General features: G+C 45.9%; 1 protein-coding gene across 1 annotated transcript; it reads right to left on the bottom strand.

Moving 5' to 3' along the window:
* Window positions 1–10,705: 10,705 nt before the first annotated feature.
* LOC120037258 (galactose-specific lectin nattectin-like) lies at window positions 10,706–11,385 on the bottom strand. The gene has a single exon (XM_038983431.1). It carries the CDS (start codon window positions 11,284–11,286, stop codon window positions 10,771–10,773), a length of 516 nt encoding a protein of 171 aa, XP_038839359.1. The 5' UTR covers window positions 11,287–11,385; the 3' UTR covers window positions 10,706–10,770.
* Window positions 11,386–20,727: the final 9,342 nt, after the last annotated feature.

The following is a 20,727-nucleotide window of genomic DNA, read 5'->3' as shown; positions in this document are numbered from 1 at the left end:
TGGGTCCTGGTAAACAGTAGTGCACTATGGGCTCTGGTCAACAGTAGTGCACTATGGGCTCTGGTCAACAGTAGTGCACTATGGGCTCTGGTCAACAGTAGTGCACTATGGGCTCTGGTCAACAGTAGTGCACTATGGGCTCTGGTCAACAGTAGTGCACTATGGGCTCTGGTCAACAGTAGTGCACTATGGGCTCTGGTCAACAGTAGTGCACTATGGGCCCTGGTCAACAGTAGTGCACTGTGGGCCCTGGTCAACAGTAGTGCACTGTGGGCCCTGGTCAACAGTAGTGCACTGTGGGCCCTGGTCAACAGTAGTGCACTGTGGGCCCTGGTCAACAGTAGTGCACTGTGGGCCCTGGTCAACAGTAGTGCACTATGGGCTCTGGTCAACAGTAGTACACTATGGGCTCTGGTCAACAGTAGTGCACTATGGGCTCTGGTCAACAGTAGTGCACTATGGGCTCTGGTCAACAGTAGTGCACTATGGGCTCTGGTCAACAGTAGTGCACTATGGGCTCTGGTCAACAGTAGTGCACTATGGGCTCTGGTCAACAGTAGTGCACTATGGGCTCTGGTCAACAGTAGTACACTATGGGCTCTGGTCAACAGTAGTGCACTACGGGCTCTGGTCAACAGTAGTGCACTATGGGCTCTGGTCAACAGTAGTGCACTATGGGCTCTGGTCAACAGTAGTGCACTATGGGTCCTGGTCAACAGTAGTGCACTATGGGCTCTGGTCAACAGTAGTGCACTATGGGCTCTGGTCAACAGTAGTGCACTATGGGCTCTGGTCAACAGTAGTGCACTATGGGCTCTGGTCAACAGTAGTGCACTATGGGCTCTGGTCAACAGTAGTGCACTATGGGCTCTGGTCAACAGTAGTGCACTATGGGCTCTGGTCAACAGTAGTGCACTATGGGCTCTGGTCAACAGTAGTGCACTATGGGCTCTGGTCAACAGTAGTGCACTATGGGCTCTGGTCAACAGTAGTGCACTATGGGCTCTGGTCAACAGTAGTGCACTATGGGCTCTGGTCAACAGTAGTGCACTATGGGCTCTGGTCAACAGTAGTGCACTATGGGCTCTGGTCAACAGTAGTGCACTATGGGCTCTGGTCAACAGTAGTGCACTATGGGCTCTGGTCAACAGTAGTGCACTATGGGCTCTGGTCAACAGTAGTGCACTATGGGCTCTGGTCAACAGTAGTGCACTATGGGCTCTGGTCAACAGTAGTGCACTATGGGCTCTGGTCAACAGTAGTGCACTATGGGCTCTGGTCAACAGTAGTGCACTATGGGCTCTGGTCAACAGTAGTACACTATGGGCTCTGGTCAACAGTAGTGCACTATGGGCTCTGGTCAACAGTAGTGCACTATGGGTCCTGGTCAACAGTAGTGCACTATGGGCTCTGGTCAACAGTAGTGCACTATGGGTCCTGGTCAACAGTAGTGCACTATGGGCTCTGGTCAACAGTAGTTCACTATGGGGCCTGGTCAACAGTAGTGCACTATGGGTCCTGGTCAACAGTAGTTCACTATGGGTCCTGGTCAAGAGTAGTACACTATGGGGCCTGGTCAACAGTAGTGCACTATGGGTCCTGGTAAACAGTAGTTCACTATGGGTCCTGGTCAACAGTAGTGCACTATGGGCCCTGGTCAACAGTAGTGCACTATGGGCCCTGGTCAACAGTAGTGCACTATGGGCTCTGGTCAACAGTAGTGCACTATGGGCTCTGGTCAACAGTAGTGCACTATGGGCTCTGGTCAACAGTAGTGCACTATGGGCTCTGGTCAACAGTAGTGCACTATGGGCTCTGGTCAACAGTAGTGCACTATGGGCTCTGGTCAACAGTAGTGCACTATGGGCTCTGGTCAACAGTAGTGCACTATGGGCTCTGGTCAACAGTAGTGCACTATGGGCCCTGGTCAACAGTAGTGCACTGTGGGCCCTGGTCAACAGTAGTGCACTGTGGGCCCTGGTCAACAGTAGTGCACTGTGGGCCCTGGTCAACAGTAGTGCACTGTGGGCCCTGGTCAACAGTAGTGCACTGTGGGCCCTGGTCAACAGTAGTGCACTGTGGGCCCTGGCCAACAGTAGTGCACTATGGGCCCTGGTCAACAGTAGTGCACTATGGGCTCTGGTCAACAGTAGTGCACTATGGGCTCTGGTCAACAGTAGTGCACTATGGGCTCTGGTCAACAGTAGTGCACTATGGGCTCTGGTCAACAGTAGTGCACTATGGGCTCTGGTCAACAGTAGTGCACTATGGGCTCTGGTCAACAGTAGTACACTATGGGCTCTGGTCAACAGTAGTGCACTATGGGTCCTGGTCAACAGTAGTGCACTATGGGCTCTGGTCAACAGTAGTGCACTATGGGCTCTGGTCAACAGTAGTGCACTATGGGCTCTGGTCAACAGTAGTGCACTATGGGCTCTGGTCAACAGTAGTGCACTATGGGCTCTGGTCAACAGTAGTGCACTATGGGCTCTGGTCAACAGTAGTGCACTATGGGCTCTGGTCAACAGTAGTGCACTATGGGCTCTGGTCAACAGTAGTGCACTATGGGCTCTGGTCAACAGTAGTGCACTATGGGCTCTGGTCAACAGTAGTGCACTATGGGCTCTGGTCAACAGTAGTGCACTATGGGCTCTGGTCAACAGTAGTGCACTATGGGCTCTGGTCAACAGTAGTGCACTATGGGCTCTGGTCAACAGTAGAGCACTATGGGCCCTGGTTAACAGCAGTGCACTACGGGCCCTGGTTAACAGCAGTGCACTGCAGGCCCTGGTTAACAGCAGTGCACTACGGGCCCTGGTTAACAGCAGTGCACTACGGGCCCTGGTTAACAGCAGTGCACTACGGGCCCTGGTTAACAGTAGTGCACTACGGGCCCTGGTCAACAGTAGTGCACTACGGGCCCTGGTCAACAGTAGTGCACTATGGGCCCTGGTCAACAGTAGTGCACTATGGGCCCTGGTCAACAGTAGTGCACTATGGGCCCTGGTCAACAGTAGTGCACTATGGGCCCTGGTCAACAGTAGTGCACTGTGGGCTCTGGTCAACAGTAGTGCACTATGGGCTCTGGTCAACAGTAGTGCACTATGGGCCCTGGTCAACAGTAGTGCACTATGGGTCCTGGTCAACAGTAGTGCACTATGGGCTCTGGTCAACAGTAGTGCACTATGGGCTCTGGTCAACAGTAGTGCACTATGGGCTCTGGTCAACAGTAGTGCACTATGGGTCCTGGTCAACAGTAGTGCACTATGGGCTCTGGTCAACAGTAGTGCACTATGGGCTCTGGTCAACAGTAGTGCACTATGGGCTCTGGTCAACAGTAGTACACTATGGGCTCTGGTCAACAGTAGTGCACTATGGGCTCTGGTCAACAGTAGTACACTATGGGCTCTGGTCAACAGTAGTGCACTATGGGCTCTGGTCAACAGTAGTGCACTATGGGCTCTGGTCAACAGTAGTGCACTATGGGCTCTGGTCAACAGTAGAGCACTATGGGCTCTGGTCAACAGTAGTGCACTATGGGCTCTGGTCAACAGTAGTGCACTATGGGCTCTGGTCAACAGTAGTGCACTATGGGCTCTGGTCAACAGTAGTGCACTATGGGCTCTGGTCAACAGTAGTGCACTATGGGCTCTGGTCAACAGTAGTGCACTATGGGCTCTGGTCAACAGTAGTGCACTATGGGCTCTGGTCAACAGTAGTACACTATGGGCTCTGGTCAACAGTAGTACATTATGGGCTCTGGTCAACAGTAGTGCACTATGGGCTCTGGTCAACAGTAGTGCACTATGGGCTCTGGTCAACAGTAGTGCACTATGGGCTCTGGTCAACAGTAGTGCACTATGGGCTCTGGTCAACAGTAGTGCACTATGGGCTCTGGTCAACAGTAGTACACTATGGGCTCTGGTCAACAGTAGTACACTATGGGCTCTGGTCAACAGTAGTACACTATGGGCTCTGGTCAACAGTAGTACACTATGGGCTCTGGTCAACAGTAGTGCACTATGGGCTCTGGTCAACAGTAGTGCACTATGGGCTCTGGTCAACAGTAGTACACTATGGGCTCTGGTCAACAGTAGTACACTATGGGCTCTGGTCAACAGTAGTGCACTATGGGCTCTGGTCAACAGTAGTACACTATGGGCTCTGGTCAACAGTAGTGCACTATGGGCTCTGGTCAACAGTAGTGCACTATGGGCTCTGGTCAACAGTAGTGCACTATGGGCTCTGGTCAACAGTAGTGCACTATGGGCCCTGGTCAACAGTAGTGCACTATGGGCTCTGGTCAACAGTAGTGCACTATGGGCTCTGGTCAACAGTAGTGCACTATGGGCCCTGGTCAACAGTAGTGCACTATGGGCCATGGTCAACAGTAGTGCACTGTCTAGGGCCATGGTCAACAGTAGTGCACTACGGGCCCTGGTTAACAGTAGTGCACTGCGGGCCCTGGTTAACAGTAGTGCACTACGGGCCCTGGTTAACAGTAGTGCACTGCAGGCCCTGGTTAACAGTAGTGCACTACGGGCCCTGGTTAACAGTAGTGCACTGCAGGCCCTGGTTAACAGTAGTGCACTACGGGCCATGGTCAACAGTAGTGCACTATGGGCCCTGGTCAACAGTAGTGCACTATGGGCCCTGGTCAACAGTAGTGCACTATGGCCCTGGTCAACAGTAGTGCACTATGGGCTCTGGTCAACAGTAGTGCACTATGGGCTCTGGTCAACAGTAGTGCACTATGGGCTCTGGTCAACAGTAGTGCACTATGGGCTCTGGTCAACAGTAGTGCACTATGGGCTCTGGTCAACAGTAGTGCACTATGGGCTCTGGTCAACAGTAGTGCACTATGGGCTCTGGTCAACAGTAGTGCACTATGGGCTCTGGTCAACAGTAGTGCACTATGGGCTCTGGTCAACAGTAGTGCACTATGGGGGCTGGTCAACAGTAGTGCCCTATAAAGGGGACAGGGGGCCATAGGGGGCTGGTCAACAGTAGTGCCCTATTTCAGGAATAGGGTGCCATTTGGGATTCAAACAATGACTCACCAGTCAGTTGAACTGGTTTTATTCTATTGCAGATAGTAACAGGACGACTGCTGTTTATAGCTGCTGGTGATGGGTACTTGCTTGTGTCACGACTTCCGCCGAAGTCGGTCCCTCTCCTTGTTCGGAGGGCGCCGTTCGGCGGTCGACGTCACCGACCTTCTAGCCATCGCCGATCCTCTTTTCTTTTTCCATTGGTTTTGTCTTGTCTTCCATCACACCTGGTTCCAATCTCATCAATTACATGTTGTGTATTATTAGTCATTTTTATTGTAACATAAATAAGTTATTGTCAGATCTGTTGTCAGAAGTTTCCTCTAACTTCCTCTAAAACTCAAAGTCACACAATATATAATATCATACAAATATACACAAATACCACACAATTGCATAAGAGCATTTGAGCTTCGTTTAAACAAATCTGACAGCTACCTCTGTTTCCCCCTCATGTCTGTCACGTTCCTGACCTGTTTTCTGTTATTTTTGTATGTGTTTAGTTGGTCAGGGCGTGAGTTGGGGTGGGCATTCTATGTTTTGTGTTTCTATGTTTAGTTCATTGGTAATTAGCCTTATATGGTTCTCAATCAGGGACAGGTGTTTGACGTTTCCTCTGATTGAGAACCATATAAAGGTAGGCTGTTCACACTGTTTGTTTGTGGGTGGTTGTCTTCCGTGTCTGTGTATGTGCACCACACGGGACTGTTTCGTTTGTTTGTTCGTTTGTGTAGTCTGTACCTTTTCATGCATTCTTCGTGTATATGTAAGTTCGTTTGTTCAGGTCTGTTGACTTTGTTTATTATTTTGTAAATTCTCAAGTGTGTTTAGTTTTCGTCTTGTTTAATAAATATCATGTCGTATAACAACGCTGCGTTTTGGTCCAATCCCTACTCCTCCTCCTCGGACGAAGAGGAGGAGGACAACCGTTACAACAATACACAATACAATACAATACACAACACACCACAATACAACACAGTACAACACAATACACTACAATAAAACACAACTAGAATAGTGAATTACAACAAAAAAAGTACTGTCAATTCCTGAAAGCCATTGCTCAGCAAGGTCCATCCCCAACAAGGTATATCCCCAACAGGGCCCATCCCCAACAGGGCCCATCCCAACAGGGCCCATCCCAACAGGGCCCATCCCAACAGGGCCCATCCCCTAACAGGGCCCATCCCCTAACAGGGCCCATCCCCTAACAGGGTCCACCCCTAACAGGGTCCATCCCCAACAGGGCCCATCCCCAACAGGGCCCATCCCCAACAGGGTCCATCCCCAAATCCCCAACAGGGCCCATCCCCAAAAGGGTCCGTCCCCAACAGGGTCCATCCCAACAGGGTCCATCCCAACAGGGTCCATCCCCAACAGGGTCCATCCCCAACATGTTCCATCCCAACAGGGTCCATCCCCAACAGGGTCCATCCCCAACAGGGCCCATCCCCAACAGGGCCCATCCCCAACAGGGTCCATCCCCAGCAGGGTCCATCCCCAACAGGGCCCATCCCCAACAGGGTCCATCCCCAACAGGGTCCATCCTGACAGGGTCCATCCCCAACAGTGTCCATCCCCAACAGGGTCCATCCCCAACAGGGTCCATCCCCAACAAGGTCCATCCCAACAGGGTCCATCCCCAACAGGGCCCATCCCCAACAGGGTCCATCCCCAACAGGGCCCATCCCCAACAGGGTCCATCCCCAACAGGGTCCATCCCGACAGGGTCCATCCCCAACAGTGTCCATCCCCAACAGGGTCCATCCCGACAGGGTCCATCCCCAACAGTGTCCATCCCAACAGGGTCCATCCCAACAGGGTCCATCCCAACAGGGTCCATCCCAACAGGGTCCATCCCGACAGAGTCCATCCCCAACAGGGTCCACCCCCAGCAGGGTCTGTCCCCACATCCCCAACAGGGTCCATCCCCAACAGGGTCCATCCCTAACAGGGTCCATCCCCAACAGGGCCCATCCCAACAGGGTCCACCCCTATCAGGGTCCATCCCAATTAACCTCTTGAAGCTAGGGGGCACTATTTTTATGTTTGGAAAAATTACGTTCCCAAGGTAAATGGACTATTTCTCAGGCCCAGATGCTAAAATATGCATATAATTGACAGATTAGGATAGAAAACACTCTAAAGTTTCCAAAACTGTCAAAATATTGTCTGTGAGTATAACAGAACTGATTTTGCAGGCGAAAACCTGAGGAAATCCAACCCGGAAGTGCCTTTTATTTGGAAAAATCCCTGTTCCTTTGCCTGCCTATCCTCCATTTAAAGGGGTATCAACCAGATTCAAATCAAATCAAATTTTATTTGTCACATACACATGGTTAGCAGATGTTAATGCGAGTGTAGCGAAATGCTTGTGCTTCTAGTTCCGTCAATGCAGTAATAACCAACGAGTAATCTAACCTAACAATTCCACAACAACTACCTTATACACACAAGTGTAAAGGGATAAAGAATATGTACATAAAGATATATGAATAAGTGATGGTACAGAACGGCATAGGCAAGATGCAGTAGATGGTATAGAGTACAGTATATACATATGAGATGAGTAATGTAGGGTATATAAACATAAAGTGGCATAGTTTAAAGTGGCTAGTGATACATGTATTACATAAAGATGGCAAGATGCAGTAGATGATATAGAGTACAGTATATGCATATACATATGAGATGAGTAATGTAGGGTATGTAAACATTATATTAAGTGGCATTGTTTAAAGTGGCTAGTGATACATTTTTACATACATTTCCATCAATTCCCATTATTAAAGTGGCTGGAGTTGAGTCAGTATGTTGGCAGCAGCCACTCAATGTTAGTGGTGGCTGTTTAACAGTCTGATGGCCTTGAGATAGAAGCTGTTTTTCAGTCTCTCGGTCCCTGCTTTGATGCACCTGTACTGACCTCGCCTTCTGGATGATAGCGGGGTGGACAGGCAGTGGCTCGGGTGGTTGTTGTCCTTGATGATCTTTATGGCCTTCCTGTGACATCGGGTGGTGTAGGTGTCCTGGAGGGCAGGTAGTTTGCCCCCGGTGATGCGTTGTGCAGACCTCACTTCCCTCTGGAGAGCCTTACGGTTGTGGGTGGAGCAGTTGCCGTACCAGGCGGTGATACAGCCCGACAGGATGCTCTCGATTGTGCATCTGTAGAAGTTTGTGAGTGCTTTTGGTGACAAGCCAAATTTCTGCTGCGCCTTCTTCACAACGCTGTCTGTGTGGGTGGACCAATTCAGTTTGTCCGTGATGTGTACACCGAGGAACTTAAAACTTTCCACCTTCTCCACTACTGACCCGTCGATGTGGATAGGGGGGGTGCTCCCTCTGCTGTTTCCTGAAGTCCACAATAATCTCCTTTGTTTTGTTGACGTTGAGTGTGAGGTTATTTTCCTGACACCACACTCCGAGGGCCCTCACCTCCTCCCTGTAGGCCGTCTCGTGGTTGTTGGTAATCAACCCGACCACTGTAGCGTCGTCCGCAAACTTGATGATTGAGTTGGAGGCGTGCATGGCCACGCAGTCGTGGGTGAACAGGGAGTACAGGAGAGGGCTCAGAACGCACCCTTGTGGGGCCCCAGTGTTGAGGATCAGCGGGGTGGAGATGTTGTTACCTACCCTCACCACCTGGGGGCGGCCCATCAGGAAGTCCAGTACCCAGTTGCACAGGGCGGGGTCGAGACCCAGGGTCTCAGGTACTATGGTGTTAAATGCTGAGCTGTAGTCGATGAACAGCATTCTCACATAGGTATTCCTCTTGTCCAGATGGCTTAGGGCAGTGTGCAGTGTGGTTGCGATTGCGTCGTCTGTGGACCTATTGGGTCAGTAAGCAAATTGGAGTGGGTCTAGGTTGTCAGGTAGGTTGGAGGTGATATGGTCCTTGACTAGTCTCTCCTTTGACTTGTCTCTCCTTTTCCAATGGCTTCCTCAGGTTGTGAACAGGCTTTAGACATAGTTTCAAGCTTTTATTTTGAAAAATGATTAGTTCTTTGATTAGCGCGAGAGTTGTAGCTCAATATTTTCTTTCTCTCTTATTGAAAAGTTAACGGTCCGGTTGAAATATTATTGATTTTGTATGTTAAAAACAACCTGAGGATTGATTATAAAAAACATTTGACATGTTTCTACGAACATTACGGATACTTTATGGAATTTTCGTCTGGCCTTCAGGACCGGCACGAGCCTGTGGTTTTCTGAACATAACGCGCAAACCAAATGGAGATTTTTGTTATAAAATAATATAATCTTTATCGAACAAAAAAAGGTAAGCGATTATTTTGATTGCTTTTCTGACTTTCGTGACGTAGCTAATTTGCGGCTAGCTGTTCTTACTGTTTTGTCTAGTGATCGATAAACTCACAAATGCTTGGATTGCTTTCGCTCTAAAGCATATTTTCAAAATCTGACACGATAGGTGGATTAACAACAAGCTAAGCTGTGTTTTGGTATATTTCACTTTGGTGATTTCACTTTGTTTTGGTGATTTCATGAAAATAAATATTTTTAGTATTTTCTTTTGAATTTGGCGCTCTGCAAATCAGCGGTTGTTTACGAAAATGAAGGGATCTGTGCTTCAAGAAGTTATTCAAATAAGAACTGTCTTTATAAATTTGGGTTATTTTAGATGACGACACCCAGCTAGATAGTTAGCAAGCTAACTATAGCTACTGAAACAGATTATGTCGTTTTGCTATTTTTTTGGGGGTGGGGGGTGCATTTTGTTTGCATCCATCAGCTAGCTAGCTTTTTGTATGAACAGCACAGTCCAGAGCTTGGGGAAGGGCAGGTGCGCGAGACAAAACTTTACCAGCATCGTAGCATACGTATCGATGATTCGTTGTGACATATGAAATACGAGTGATAGCGTAACCCATGTTTAATAACTACGTAAACAATTAATATACGTGTTAAATTATTATGTGACGTACAGTCATATTTAGGTCCTGATTGGTCAACAAGCTTATTTGACAAGTCAAATAGTCTTATTTGACACATCAAATAGTGTTGTTTGACGTGTATCGTTTTTGACACGCAAAGACCCAAACGGCGTTCCATAATTAGGTAGTTAGTTGTCACTTCCAGAATGTGTTCAGTGTGACTGGTTTATAGCAGTGGCCAAGGTCAATGAGAGGCGTCACTACAGAACCTGGTTCGAATTCCAGCTGCATCACATCCGGCCGTGATCGGGAGTCCCATAGGGCGACGCACAATTTGCCCAGCGTCGTCTGGATTTGGCCGGGGTTGGCCGTCATTGTAAATAAGAATTTGTTCTTAACTGACTTGCCACGTTAAATAAATGTTAAATAAATGTAATTTAAAAAACAATAATACATTATACGATGATAGATGACTCCATGGCATTGTAAACATTGAGTAACTGTCATGGCAACCAGTAGCAGTACCGGGCCAGAGGCCAAGATTTGGTTCTGGTGGCTGAGATTACAACGACCCCATAATTTTCACCTGTCCTGTTTTGATGTTGACCTGTCCTGTGAGGAACGTTTGATCTAAGAGACAGAGTTGCATGTCATACAGAAAGTGTCAGACCTCACACCTAAACAAACACTACATTCTCACTACTTCTCCATCTAACAAAGGGAGAATAAAGAACTAGTTGAATCAGACAGAGGACCAACAAGGAGATTAAAAGGTTTGTATTTATTTATGGAAACCAAAGGCATCTTTGAACTAAAGACTCAGAGGTTCAGAGGCCGGGACGTGTGGCGCAGACAAAGGCAAACTTGTATGAGCAGAGTGTGTCGTTCCACAGCTTGTCATTCTGGTAGTTAGTGTGAACACAGTTCTCCGGATCGGGACCAACTCCATTATTGGGCTCATCTGAAGACCAGATGATGTAGACCACCTTGGAGCCGTCCGACCACATCCATCTCCCTTCCTTATGGAGGTCACTCAGCCCGATCCAGGTATAGTGCTCAGCAGGGTCGAAGATCTTGATCAGGTTTTTCACGAAGCTGAATTCCCCCATGGTGTTCACAGAGGCCAGATTGGCTCCCAGGGACACGCAGAAGGACTCTGCATCGGCCCAGTCCAGCTGAGAGGCAACGTACCTGAAGCAACGGTTGTTGTAGCTTAACCAGCCCAGGGGACAGTCGGTATAATGAGGCTCTGAAAGCTCCCCCTCCTGGTCAGACACGGGAGTGCAGTGTAGAGCACCAACAGCCAGGCTGAGAAGACAGAGGAAACGGAAGGGAACAGACATGGTGAACAGGTTTCTGTTCTGGTGAAGAGTCACTGAAGTAGACAGGAGAATGACTCTAGAGACCTGGGTTCTGGTCTGCAGCTCTGCTCCTGTGTTCTGGGCTAGCTAGGTAGGAAGGTATGTGGGCTGCAGTGGGTCCTTTTATATCATGTTGAGAGGGTGGAGAGGAGTTCGCAGAGAGGCCATTGGTAGATCATTATGTTCATTTCTCATTGAGAAGTGTTTTTCTCAATTCGATATTTTCCATAAGCAGCATTTTCCAAGATAAGATGGTACTGCGACCATGACACGTAACCCAGTAGTTATATAAAATCTGCAGCTGTGGTCTTCCCATGTTATTTTTAGTTTGGTCCCAGGGCCACTATTCACAAAGCGTCTCAGTGTAAGACTGCTGATCTAGGATCACGTCCACCACTCATATTCATTACGATTTATAAAACCACAACTCCTAGTTCAGTAGTCGTTCCTTTGTGAATACAGACCCATATCTCAGTTACTAGAGGGTAGGGGGACATGCCAAACCAGTCCTTCCTTTGTGAATACAGGCCCATATCTCAGTTACTAGAGGGTAGGGGGACATGCCAAACCAGTCCTTCCTTTGTGAATACAGGCCCATATCTCAGTTACTAGAGGGTAGGGGGACATGTCAAACCAGTCCTTCCTTTGTGAATACAGGCCCATATCTCAGTTACTAGAGGGTAGGGGGACATGCCAAACCAGTCCTTCCTTTGTGAATACAGGCCCATATCTCAGTTACTAGAGGGTAGGGGGACATGTCAAACCAGTCCTTCCTTTGTGAATACAGGCCCATATCTCAGTTACTAGAGGGTAGGGGGAAATGCCAAACCAGTCCTTCCTTTGTGAATACAGGCCCATATCTCAGTTACTAGAGGGTACGGGACATGTCAAACCAGTCCTTCATTGTAAAGGGTTTAAACACTGTTTCCCATGCTTGTTCAATGAACCATAAACAATTAATGAACATGCCCCTGTGGAACGGTTGTTAAGACACTGTCGTGTCTTTGTCTATGCCGGATTAATTGCTATGACATGCTATTCTATAAAATACTTTCTCCGTAATTAATATCACCTGATTGAGCTAATCGGGTACATGTAATTAACTAGAGAGTCGGGCACCACGAAATAATATTTATAGAGCCGTTATCTTCCGAATAAACTCTTAAAGATTTAGCAATATTTTACATCAATAGCAGTCAACATCGTCATCTTTCTTCAGTCTCATATTCTGAAAGTTGTAAATTCTTGGTTATCTGCAAGAATCCTGGCTAACAAGTTGAATCAGCAATACAAAATTGGGTTTAATTATTTATTTACTAAATACCTAACTAATCACACAGAATCCCACATACACAATTAAATCATAACTTGATTACAAATTGCCGTCATTACGGAAAACGTCCCTAGCGGGCGGAACAGATATGACAGCTTGTTACACAAAGGAAAGGGGGCTGGGTTTTAGTGAAAGAGCGAGAGACTGGAACAGAGGCGAAGCTGTGCTATCGTAAATACAGTATCTTATGCATTCTAAATTACCGCCCATTTGGAAAAGGAAAATGCAATAAATATTTACTCTGAGCTGCGCTTCAGTAGGTTGGCGGTAGATGGAAGACCGTGTTGCCAAACCGAGTCCTCTGTCCTTTGAAGAATGTCTCTGGTGGTCACTGGATACGTTGGAGTAACGTCGTTGTGTAGTAGACGGGATACTCTGACTGTCCTTCCTAACCTGCGTTTGTAGCAGCTGTTGCTAACTCAACGGCTAGGAGGTATCACTTCTGTAGTGAATACGAGTTCAAAGTTCATACCATTCACAACCAAAGTTCATGCTGATGTTGGCTTAGTTCTGTAGTTATTATCTGAACCATTCTGACATGGGATCGTCACCCTCATCTCCTCGGAACAGAAAGTTATATTTTTGTCAATGGCTTTATATAGTGGAGGGAGAGGGGTGTGTCTGAAAAGTTTATTACCCATGTCTCTTCACAGGGGCAGGCCACTGGTTGAGCAGAGGCCCAAACCTATGAAAACCCAAATCTCTCACTTGGAAGCTAAAATTACATTTCATCTCTTCACAAATAATTTCATATTCAAACATTTGAATTAAACAACAATTCCATGTGAATCCGATACCTCTGATGTTTAGACTTTCCACAGTAGAGTTTATGTCATTCTATCATTGATGAGAATGTGTCAGAGGGCAACCGAACTGACATAATATACCTTAAGTACCACCGCATATGTTCAGTTGGTCGGATTACCAGAATATAGTTCATTTCCCCCCAACTTCTGATGTTCCCAGAATCTCTATGTTAACCAAAGGGTTTTCTTATGTCACATCAGTATAGTAGGGAGAGGGAAAAAGGGGGAAAGAGGTATTTATGACTGTCATAAACAGTTATGAAAACTTAGGACACTAAAGAGGCCTTTCTACTGACTCTGAAAAACACCAAAAGAAAGATGCCCAGGGTCCCTGCTCACCTGCGTGAACATGCCTTAGGAATGCTGCAAGGAGGCATGAGGACTGTAGATGTGGCCAGGGCAATAAATTGCAATGTACGTACTGTGAGACGCCTAAGCCAGCGCTACAGGGAGACAGGACGGACAGCTGATTGTCCTCACAGTGGCAGACCACAGGATCGGTACATCTGAACATCACACCTGCAGGACAGGTACAGGATGACAACAATAACTGCCCGAGTTACACCAGGAACGCACAATCCCTCCATCAGTGCTCAGACTGTCCGCAATAGGCTGAGAGAGGCTGGACTGAGGGCTTGTAGGCCTGTTGTATGGCAGGTCCTCACCAGACATCACCTGCAACAATGTCACCTATGGGCACAAACCCACCGTGGCTGGACCAGACAGGACTGGCAAAAAGTGTTCTTCACTGACGAGTCACGGTTTTGTCTCACCAGGGGTGATGGTTGGATTCGCATTTATTATCGAAGGAATGAGCGTTACACCGAGGCCTGTACTCTGGAGCGGGATCGATTTGGAGGTGGAGGGTCCGTCATGGTCTGGGGTTGTGTGTCACGGCATCATCGGACTGAGCTTGTTGTCATTGCAGGCAATCTCAACGCTGTGCGTTACAGGGAAGACATCCTCCTCCCTCGTGGTACCCTTCCTGCAGGCTCATCCTGACATGACCCTCCAGCATGACAATGCCACCAGCCATACTGCTCGTTCTGTGCGTGATTTCCTGCAAGACAGGAATGTCAGTGTTCTGCCATGGCCAGCGAAGAGCCCGGATCTCAATCCCATTGACCTGTTGGATCGGAGAGTGAGGGCTAGGGCCATTCCCACCAGAAATGTTCGGGAACTTGCAGCTGCCTTGGTGGAAGAGTGGGGTAACATCTCACAGCAAGAACTGGCAAATCTGGTGCAGTCTATGAGGAGGAGATGCACTGCAGTACTTAATGCAGCTGGTGGCCACACCAGGTACCAACTGTTAATTTTGATTTTGACCCCCCCCCCTTCTTTGTTCAGGGACACATAATTCCATTTCTGTTAGTCACATGTCTGTGGAACTTGTTCAGTTTATGTCTCAGTTGATGAATCTTGTTATATTCATACAAATATTTACACATGTTAATTTTGCTGAAAATAAACGCAGTTGACAGTGAGAGGACGTTATATAAATATATATATTTTTAAATCTCAGCCCCCGTCCCCGCAGGAGGGCCTTTTGGTAGGCCGTCATTGTAAATAAGATATGGTTCTTAACTGACTTACCTTGTTTATAAAAAGGTTAAATAAATAAGCAGCCACCTAGCTTCTTCTGGCTTGACCGGACCGGGTTATGTGTTGTGAAGCTAGCCGCAATGTTGGAATTTGCAGTTCTCCTTCAAAATAAAAGTCCCTCGTTGAAAGTGACGCAGAAGGTTACAATTGGTGGAATCATGAAATAGACTAGATAATGTTAAACAAGGTTGGATTGGGGATCAATGAAATGGGGTAACAGTCTACTCTGTACTCAAGTACCTTTTCCCCAAAGTCCTCCTCAGAGTTCTCAGACTCCAAAACATCCAAGTTGCATTGTTTTTCCTCTGGAAAAGTGTTCGATACACATAGTTGGTTGACTGGTACAAAAAATGTTTCTCAATTCACAGTGGATTCAGAGTCCCACAACAAGAGCTACGATGCTAATGTTCTCTGGGTATCACTGAGTAGACTGATACCCCATGTCGTTGATCCACAATTCATAGGTAAGGCTATACAGTGAAATACAATTCTCCTTCCGTGGCCTCCAACTGCTCTTAAATGCAAGTACAACTAAATACATGCTCTTCAACTGATCGCTGCCCGCACCTGCCCGCCGTCCCGGTTCTGACTTAGAATATGTGGACAACTACAAATACCTAGGTGTCTGGTTAGACTGTAAACTCTCCTTCCAGACTAAGCATTAAGCATCTCCAATCCAAAATTAAATCTAGAATTGGCTTCCTATTTCGCAACTAAGCATCCTTCACTCATGCTGCTAAACAGACCCTCGTAAAACTGACTATCCTACTGATCCTTGACTTCAGCGATGTCATTTACAAAATAGCCTCCAACACTCTACTCAGCAAATTGGATGTAGTCTATCACAGTGCCATCCGTTTTGTCACCAAAGCCCCATATACTACCCACCACTGCGACCTGTATGCTCTCGTTGGCTGGCCCTCACTTCATATTCGTTGCCAAACCCACTGGCTCCAGGTCATCTACAAGTCTTTGCTAGGTAAAGCCCCGTCTTATCTCAGCTCACCGGTCACCATAGCAGCACCCACCCGTTGCATGCTCTCCAGCAAGTATAATTCACTGGTCACCCCCAAAGCCTATTCCTCATTTGGCCGCCTTTCCTTCCAGTTCTATGCTGCCAATGACTGGAGCGAATTGCAAAAAAATCACTGAAGCTGGAGACTCATACCTCCCTCACTAACTTTAAGCATCAGCTGTCAGAGCAGCTTACTGATCACTGTACCTGTACACAGGCAATCTGTAAATAGCCCATCTGTAAATAGCCCATCCAACTACCTCATCCCCATATTGTTATTTATTTATTTTGCTCCTTTGCACCCCAGTATCTCTACTTGCACATTCATCCTCTGCACATCTATCACTCCAGTGTTTAATTGCTAAATTGTAATTAATTCGCCACTACAGCCATTTTATTGTCTTACCTCCCTAATCTTACCTCATTTGCACACACTGTATATAGATTTTTTCTATTGTGTTATTGACTGTACGTTTGTAACTGTGTTGTTGTATGTGTCGCACTGCTTTGCTTTATCTTGTCCAGGTCACAGTTGTAAATGAGAACTTGTTCTCAACTGGCCTACCTGGTTAAATAAAGGTGATCTGGTCTACCTGGTTAAATAAAGGTGATCTGGCCTACCTGGTTAAATAAAGGTGATCTGGTCTACCTGGTTAAATAAAGGTGATCTGGTCTACCTGGTTAAATAAAGGTGATCTGGTCTACCTGGTTAAATAAAGGTGATCTGGTCTACCTGGTTAAATAAAGGTGATCTGGTCTACCTGGTTAAATAAAGGTGATCTGGTCTACCTGGTTAAATAAAGGTGATCTGGTCTACCTGGTTAAATAAAGGTGATCTGGCCTACCTGGTTAAATAAAGGTGATCTGGCCTACCTGGTTAAATAAAGGTGATCTGGTCTACCTGGTTAAATAAAGGTGATCTGGTCTACCTGGTTAAATAAAGGTGATCTGGTCTACCTGGTTAAATAAAGGTGATCAGGTCTACCTGGTTAAATAAAGGTGATCTGGTCTACCTGGTTAAATAAAGGTGATCTGGCCTACCTGGTTAAATAAAGGTGATCAGGTCTACCTGGTTAAATAAAGGTGATCTGGTCTACCTGGTTAAATAAGGTGATCTGGTCTACTTGTTAAATAAAGGTGATCTGGTCTACCTGGTTAAATAAAGGTGATCTGGTCTACCTGGTTAAATAAAGGTGATCTGGTCTACCTGGTTAAATAAAGGTGATCTGGTCTACCTGGTTAAATAAAGGTGATCTGGCCTACCTGGTTAAATAAAGGTGATCTGGCCTACCTGGTTAAATAAAGGTGATCTGGTCTACCTGGTTAAATAAAGGTGATCTGGTCTACCTGGTTAAATAAAGGTGATCTGGTCTACCTGGTTAAATAAAGGTGATCTGGTCTACCTGGTTAAATAAAGGTGATCTGGTCTACCTGGTTAAATAAAGGTGATCTGGTCTACCTGGTTAAATAAAGGTGATCTGGTCTACCTGGTTAAATAAAGGTGATCTGGTCTACCTGGTTAAATAAAGGTGATCTGGTCTACCTGGTTAAATAAAGGTGATCTGGCCTACCTGGTTAAATAAAGGTGATCTGGTCTACCTGGTTAAATAAAGGTGATCTGGTCTACCTGGTTAAATAAAGGTGATCTGGTCTACCTGGTTAAATAAAGGTGATCTGGTCTACCTGGTTAAATAAAGGTGATCTGGCCTACCTGGTTAAATAAAGGTGATCTGGCCTACCTGGTTAAATAAAGGTGATCTGGTCTACCTGGTTAAATAAAGGTGATCTGGCCTACCTGGTTAAATAAAGGTGATCTGGCCTACCTGGTTAAATAAAGGTGATCTGGTCTACCTGGTTAAATAAAGGTGATCTGGTCTACCTGGTTAAATAAAGGTGATCTGGTCTACCTGGTTAAATAAAGGTGATCTGGTCTACCTGGTTAAATAAAGGTGATCTGGTCTACCTGGTTAAATAAAGGTGATCTGGTCTACCTGGTTAAATAAAGGTGATCTGGTCTACCTGGTTAAATAAAGGTGATCTGGTCTACCTGGTTAAATAAAGGTGATCTGGCCTACCTGGTTAAATAAAGGTGATCTGGTCTACCTGGTTAAATAAAGGTGATCTGGTCTACCTGGTTAAATAAAGGTGATCTGGTCTACCTGGTTAAATAAAGGTGATCTGGTCTACCTGGTTAAATAAAGGTGATCTGGCCTACCTGGTTAAATAAAGGTGATCTGGCCTACCTGGTTAAATAAAGGTGATCTGGTCTACCTGGTTAAATAAAGGTGATCTGGCCTACCTGGTTAAATAAAGGTGATCTGGCCTACCTGGTTAAATAAAGGTGATCTGGTCTACCTGGTTAAATAAAGGTGATCTGGTCTACCTGGTTAAATAAAGGTGATCTGGCCTACCTGGTTAAATAAAGGTGATCTGGTCTACCTGGTTAAATAAAGGTGATCTGGTCTACCTGGTTAAATAAAGGTGATCTGGTCTACCTGGTTAAATAAAGGTGATCTGGCCTACCTGGTTAAATAAAGGTGATCTGGCCTACCTGGTTAAATAAAGGTGATCTGGTCTACCTGGTTAAATAAAGGTGATCTGGTCTACCTGGTTAAATAAAGGTGATCTGGCCTACCTGGTTAAATAAATGTGATCTGGCCTACCTGGTTAAATAAAGGTGATCTGGTCTACCTGGTTAAATAAAAGTGATCTGGTCTACCTGGTTAAATAAAGGTGATCTGGCCTACCTGGTTAAATAAAGGTGATCTGGTCTACCTGGTTAAATAAAGGTGATCTGGTCTACCTGGTTAAATAAAGGTGATCTGGTCTACCTGGTTAAATAAAGGTGATCTGGTCTACCTGGTTAAATAAAGGTGATCTGGTCTACCTGGTTAAATAAAGGTGATCTGGTCTACCTGGTTAAATAAAGGTGATCTGGCCTACCTGGTTAAATAAAGGTGATCTGGTCTACCTGGTTAAATAAAGGTGATCTGGTCTACCTGGTTAAATAAAGGTGATCTGGTCTACCTGGTTAAATAAAGGTGATCTGGTCTACCTGGTTAAATAAAGGTGATCTGGCCTACCTGGTTAAATAAAGGTGATCTGGCCTACCTGGTTAAATAAAGGTGATCTGGTCTACCTGGTTAAATAAAGGTGATCTGGTCTACCTGGTTAAATAAAGGTGATCTGGTCTACCTGGTTAAATAAAGGTGATCTGGTCTACCTGGTTAAATAAAGGTGATCTGGTCTACCTGGTTAAATAAAGGTGATCTGGCCTACCTGGTTAAATAAAGGTGATCTGGTCTACCTGGTTAAATAAAGGTGATCTGGTCTACCTGGTTAAATAAAGGTGAAATAAATTTGAAAAAAATAAATAAATACATCCAGTGTGATTTCAACAGATTATTTCTCAAATTAACAAATTATTGTCTTTTGTTGATTTTATACAACATTCTAACCTCGTTTTAGCATGATATATTCAATTAGGGCATAATTCCACTATTTGTATTCGTTTGCATCACCGTCAATTACATACTTTTATTTTGAAGGCCGGCTAATCCTTATTGTGGCTAGCTTCACATAGATGGGTCCGACCACCGTTAATCAATTAAGAACTGTCTTCTAAATTAGGGTTATTTTAGATGATGACACCCAGCTAGATAGTTAGCTAGCCTACTATAGCTACTGAAACAGATGATGTCGTTTTGCTATTTTTTAGGGGAAGGCCATTGTTTGCATCCAACAGCTAGCTAGCTTTTTTAATGACCAGCGGAGTCCAGAGCTTGGGGAAAGGCAGGTGCGCGAGACAAAACTTTACCAGCATCGTAGCATACGTATCGATGAATCGTTGTGACATATGAAATACGAGTGATAGCGTAACCAATGTGTAATAACTACGTAAACAATTAATATACGTGTTAAATTATTATGTGACGTACAGTCATATTTAGGTCCTGATTGGTCAACAAGCTTATTTGACAAGTCAAATAGTCTTATTTGACACATCAAATAGTGTTGTTTGACGTGTATCGTTTTTGACACGCAAAGACCCAAACTGCGTTCCATAATTAGGTAGTTAGTTGTCACTTCCAGAATGTGTTCAGTGTGACTGGTTTATAGCAGTGGCCAAGGTCAATGGCACTGCATCTCAGTGCAAGGGGCATCACTACAGAACCTGGTTCGAATCTAGGCTGCATCACATCCGGCCGTGATCAGGAGTCCCATAGGGCGAAGCACAATTTGCCCAGCGTCGTCTGGATTTGGCCGGGGTAGGCCGTCATTGTAAATAAGAATTTGTTCTTAACTGACTTGCCTAGTTAAATGAATGTTAAATAAATGTAATTTAAAAAACAATAATACATTATACGATGATAGATGACTCCATGGCATTGTAAACATCGAGTAACTGTCATGGCAACCAGTAGCAGTACCGGGCCAGAGGCCAAGATTTGGTTCTGGTGGCTGAGATTATAACGACCCCATAATTTTCACCTGTCCTGTTTTGATGTTGACCTGTCCTGTGAGGAACGTTTGATCTAAGAGACAGAGTTGCATGTCATACAGAAAGTGTCAGACCTCACACCTAAACAAACACTACATTCTCACTACTTCTCCATCTAACAAAGGGAGAATAAAGAACTAGTTGAATCAGACAGAGGACCAACAAG

Source organism: Salvelinus namaycush, unplaced genomic scaffold, assembly GCF_016432855.1.
Source record: "Salvelinus namaycush isolate Seneca unplaced genomic scaffold, SaNama_1.0 Scaffold1656, whole genome shotgun sequence".
NCBI classification, from domain to species: Eukaryota; Metazoa; Chordata; class Actinopteri; order Salmoniformes; family Salmonidae; genus Salvelinus; species Salvelinus namaycush.
The sequence above is the reverse complement of the archived record's forward strand: the minus strand, read 5'-3'. Positions and strand labels throughout refer to the sequence as shown.